The following is a 3487-nucleotide window of genomic DNA, read 5'->3' as shown; positions in this document are numbered from 1 at the left end:
GCTGGTGGAGGTAGGAGAAGAGGGATACCTTGGGGCCTAAGAGGGCGGCTAGAGGATCTGGACTTTGCTGATGATATATGTCTACTGGCACAGCGCTTTACTGACATGCAAGAAAAGCTGAGAAATATTTCAAATGAGGCAATAAAGGCCGGCTTGCAGATAAATGCTAGAAAGACAAAGGAAATGAGAGTAAATGCAAGAACAGACATGCCTTTGAAAATGGGCGACTCCAATATCGAGCTGGTAGAGTCCTTTTTATACTTGGGTAGTATGGTCACTGTAGAAGGAGGAGCTGATCAAGATGTAAAGAGTCGAATCAAGAAAGCAAACAGAGCTTTTATACAATTGAGGCCAATTTGGGCAAATAAAAATATATCCAAAGCTAGATTCGACTCTTTAATAGCAATGTAAAATCAGTCCTCTTATATGGATGTGAAACCTGGAAGGTGACTACAGTGACCTCTAAAATGTTACAAGTATTTGTAAATAGATGTTTGCGTCGCATAATGGGCATCAGATGGCCAGAGGTTATCAGCAACGAAGCACTATGGGAAAGCACTATGGGCACTACCTGTCAGGATCCAATCCAAATGCAGATAAAAAGAAGGAAATGGAGATGGATTGGGCACACGTTGCGCAAGGAAGAAGGTGCCATTGAAAAAGACGCATTGGACTGGAATCCTCAAGGACACCGTGCAAGAGGACGCCCAAAAATCACGTGGAAGCGTACCATCCAGACAGAAATTGGGAAAGCCGGCAAAACGTGGTTGGAGGTGAAGGCATTAGCACGCGACAGAGTTGGATGGAGGACATTCTCGGAAGCCCTATGCTCCTCAAGGAGCGACAGGAACTAAGTCAAGTAAGTCAAGTTTTAGGGGTGTGGGGGAGGGAATTGAATTAGGCCACACCCTCCCCTAACAAAAATATTTTCCTCAGTGTTTAATATAAATTCTTGCTGTAAACATCTCCTCCCTGGTCTATAAATACAGGGCTCATTCCAACTAGGGATGGGTATCGAAAGACAAAACATCGATGTTTTGAACATCGATGTTTTTTGCACCCTAACATCGATAAGTGAAAAACATCAAACAGTAAACATCGATGTTTTTGAACATCGATGTTTTTAAACATCGTTTATCGCCCTACGTTTTTATGGATTATACTATTAGTCCAGTCAATATAGACATAAAAAAGGGGGTGTGCTTGCAATTTATATTGTAGTTCTGATTTTTTAATATATTATTTGGGTACATAAGAGAAGTCCAGAATCAATTTCTTCATGCAAGATTTCCTTGTGCTAGATACAAGAAAGCCCAAAAACCTCGTATTTTTGGCTCATTTTCCAGTTTTCAGCTATTTCTGCCAAATCTCTCCGATTTCTCTATCTCAATACAATAGAGAATCTCTCTATTTCAATATCTTCCGATTGTTACAATTTAGATGTGTATTTCAAAATCCCTCTAGGCATATTTTTGTGCTATACAATCTGAGATCAGGTAGAGCGCTCTATGTCATATAGATTTCCAGGTACACCTGACAACAATGCTCCTTGTATTGTGGAAAACACCTAATTTTCAGCTTCAACCATCATCACCATCTACTTTGTCCTCACATTGATATTTCGCACAATGACATCAGTTCATGGGTAAGAATCACCCGTTAGATGCACTCAATTTCAGTATTTCCTAGTAGAGGCACGCTTAAGGACACCTCAAGGATCAAAATTTCAAACACTTATAATTTACTTTTGAAACAATGCTCAGATTTCATCATACTACACTTCATTCTTCTCGGCTCGCCAAGGCGGTTCAAAATCATGCATCAACAGTCAAATTCGGTCAAAAAATAGAAAATTCATTGTTGAGTGTAGGTACTTATTCATATTCAATACATAAGAAATGGCCAATTTCTATATTCAAAGCTATGTATCTCGGTAACCCCTTATTATAAAAATTATTACATGATCTTGAAATGTACAATAGAATTTTCTATTTCATCTGCTGTAAACAATTCATGAAAAAATATGTTCGTAAAGTGAGATTTGATTGTTGAAAAAATCCGGAAATTGTAGATATTTTTCTCATATTAACGGTTTTGGCAGTTCTATGATAGCTAAAAGTGATTCAAGATGGATTTTAGGCAACTGAGCTCGTACAAGATGAATTTATCTACAATTTGTAATCAATCTTAAGTTTCTCGTTTTAGAAACTCTTGATCAACAGTAAAATTACGAAAAAAATGTAAAAACTGAAATCGCCATTTTTAAAGTCTTAACTTCCAAATTGTTTTGGAATTGAAAGTATTATTTATTGGAGTGGGTAGAGGGGGACAATTTTCACATTCTCACTAGATTTGGAAATTTTATCAGAAGTATTTCACAAGACATGCAACTTTGAATATAGAAATTGGTCATTTTCTGTGTATTGGAATATGGGCTTAAGTACACTCAACAATAAATTTTCCATTTTCGACCGAATTTGAATTATTATGCATGATTTTGAACCGCCGTGACAAACCGAGAAGGATGAAGTGTAGTACGATGAAATCTGAGCATTGTGTCAAAAGTTATGTGTTTGAAATTTTGATCCTTGAGGTGTCCTTAAGCGCGCCTCTCCACTAGGAAATTCTGAAATGAAGTGTATCTTACAGGTGATTCTCACAGAACATAATCTCAAGAACTTATGTCGTTGTGCGAAATATCAATGTGAGGACAATGTAGTTCTTGATGATGCTTGAAGCTGAAAATTAAGTGTTTTCACAATACAAGGAACATTGTTGTCAGGTGTACCTGGAATATGAGATAGATCGCTATACCTGATCTCAGATTGTAGAGCACAAAAAGAGCTTCTAAAGTGACTAAAATTTTATCTGGAGCTATTGTTCCAATATTTCAACAGTTACTAAGTGGAATCACAGCAATTTTGGACTTGTGGTATTCAAGTAACAGTCTTTTGAATAATTGAAGTCAGGTTGTGACTAGATAGATACATCAACTCTAGTTCACAAGATTTGTCATCTTCATGGTTTAGTCTGAAACCTCTCGGGATATCCTTGAGGATTCGGTCTTGAAATTTCACCCCAAGCTAATTTTAGCAATCATTGATACTCATATCGTATTCATTCAATACCTGATAGATTTTTTACTAAATGAAAATGTATTAAGTTTTTTTGTATGGATCTCTGCACTCCTTACAATACGAGGAGCTCTTTCCCAGAGCATGTTGAGGAAATAATTGTAGTAAGAAAAAACTCTTTCTTCCTAAGAAACGAAGAATCCGACCTCTTATTCAATTCTAAATAACTAACTATCCAACCTCGACACGGGCCACAGAAGTAATGAGAATCTTCAAGAGTATCCAACAGTCTCACATAAAAAAACAGAGAGCCTGATTGAAAAATAAAAATAGCAATCTGCAGGAAATCAAAACTTATGCGAGATCTTTCACAAGAGTGATCTATATTCACAAAAAACACTAAACAGAATACT

General features: G+C 36.8%; 1 protein-coding gene across 1 annotated transcript; it reads left to right on the top strand.

The window, feature by feature from the left end:
• The first annotated feature begins 467 nt into the window (after positions 1 to 467).
• LOC120354591 lies at positions 468 to 854 on the top strand. The gene has a single exon (XM_039441943.1). It carries the CDS (start codon positions 468 to 470, stop codon positions 852 to 854), a length of 387 nt encoding a protein of 128 aa, XP_039297877.1.
• Positions 855 to 3487: the final 2633 nt, after the last annotated feature.

The sequence above is a fragment of the Nilaparvata lugens genome, chromosome X, assembly GCF_014356525.2.
Source record: "Nilaparvata lugens isolate BPH chromosome X, ASM1435652v1, whole genome shotgun sequence".
NCBI classification, from domain to species: domain Eukaryota; kingdom Metazoa; phylum Arthropoda; class Insecta; order Hemiptera; family Delphacidae; genus Nilaparvata; species Nilaparvata lugens.
This window is presented reverse-complemented; position numbering and strand designations above follow the sequence as displayed.

What these genes read in the sequence shown, in the direction of transcription:
- LOC120354591 (XM_039441943.1), top strand. Translation starts at nt 468, where the DNA reads ATGTTACAAGTATTTGTAAATAGATGTTTGCGTCGCATAATGGGCATC.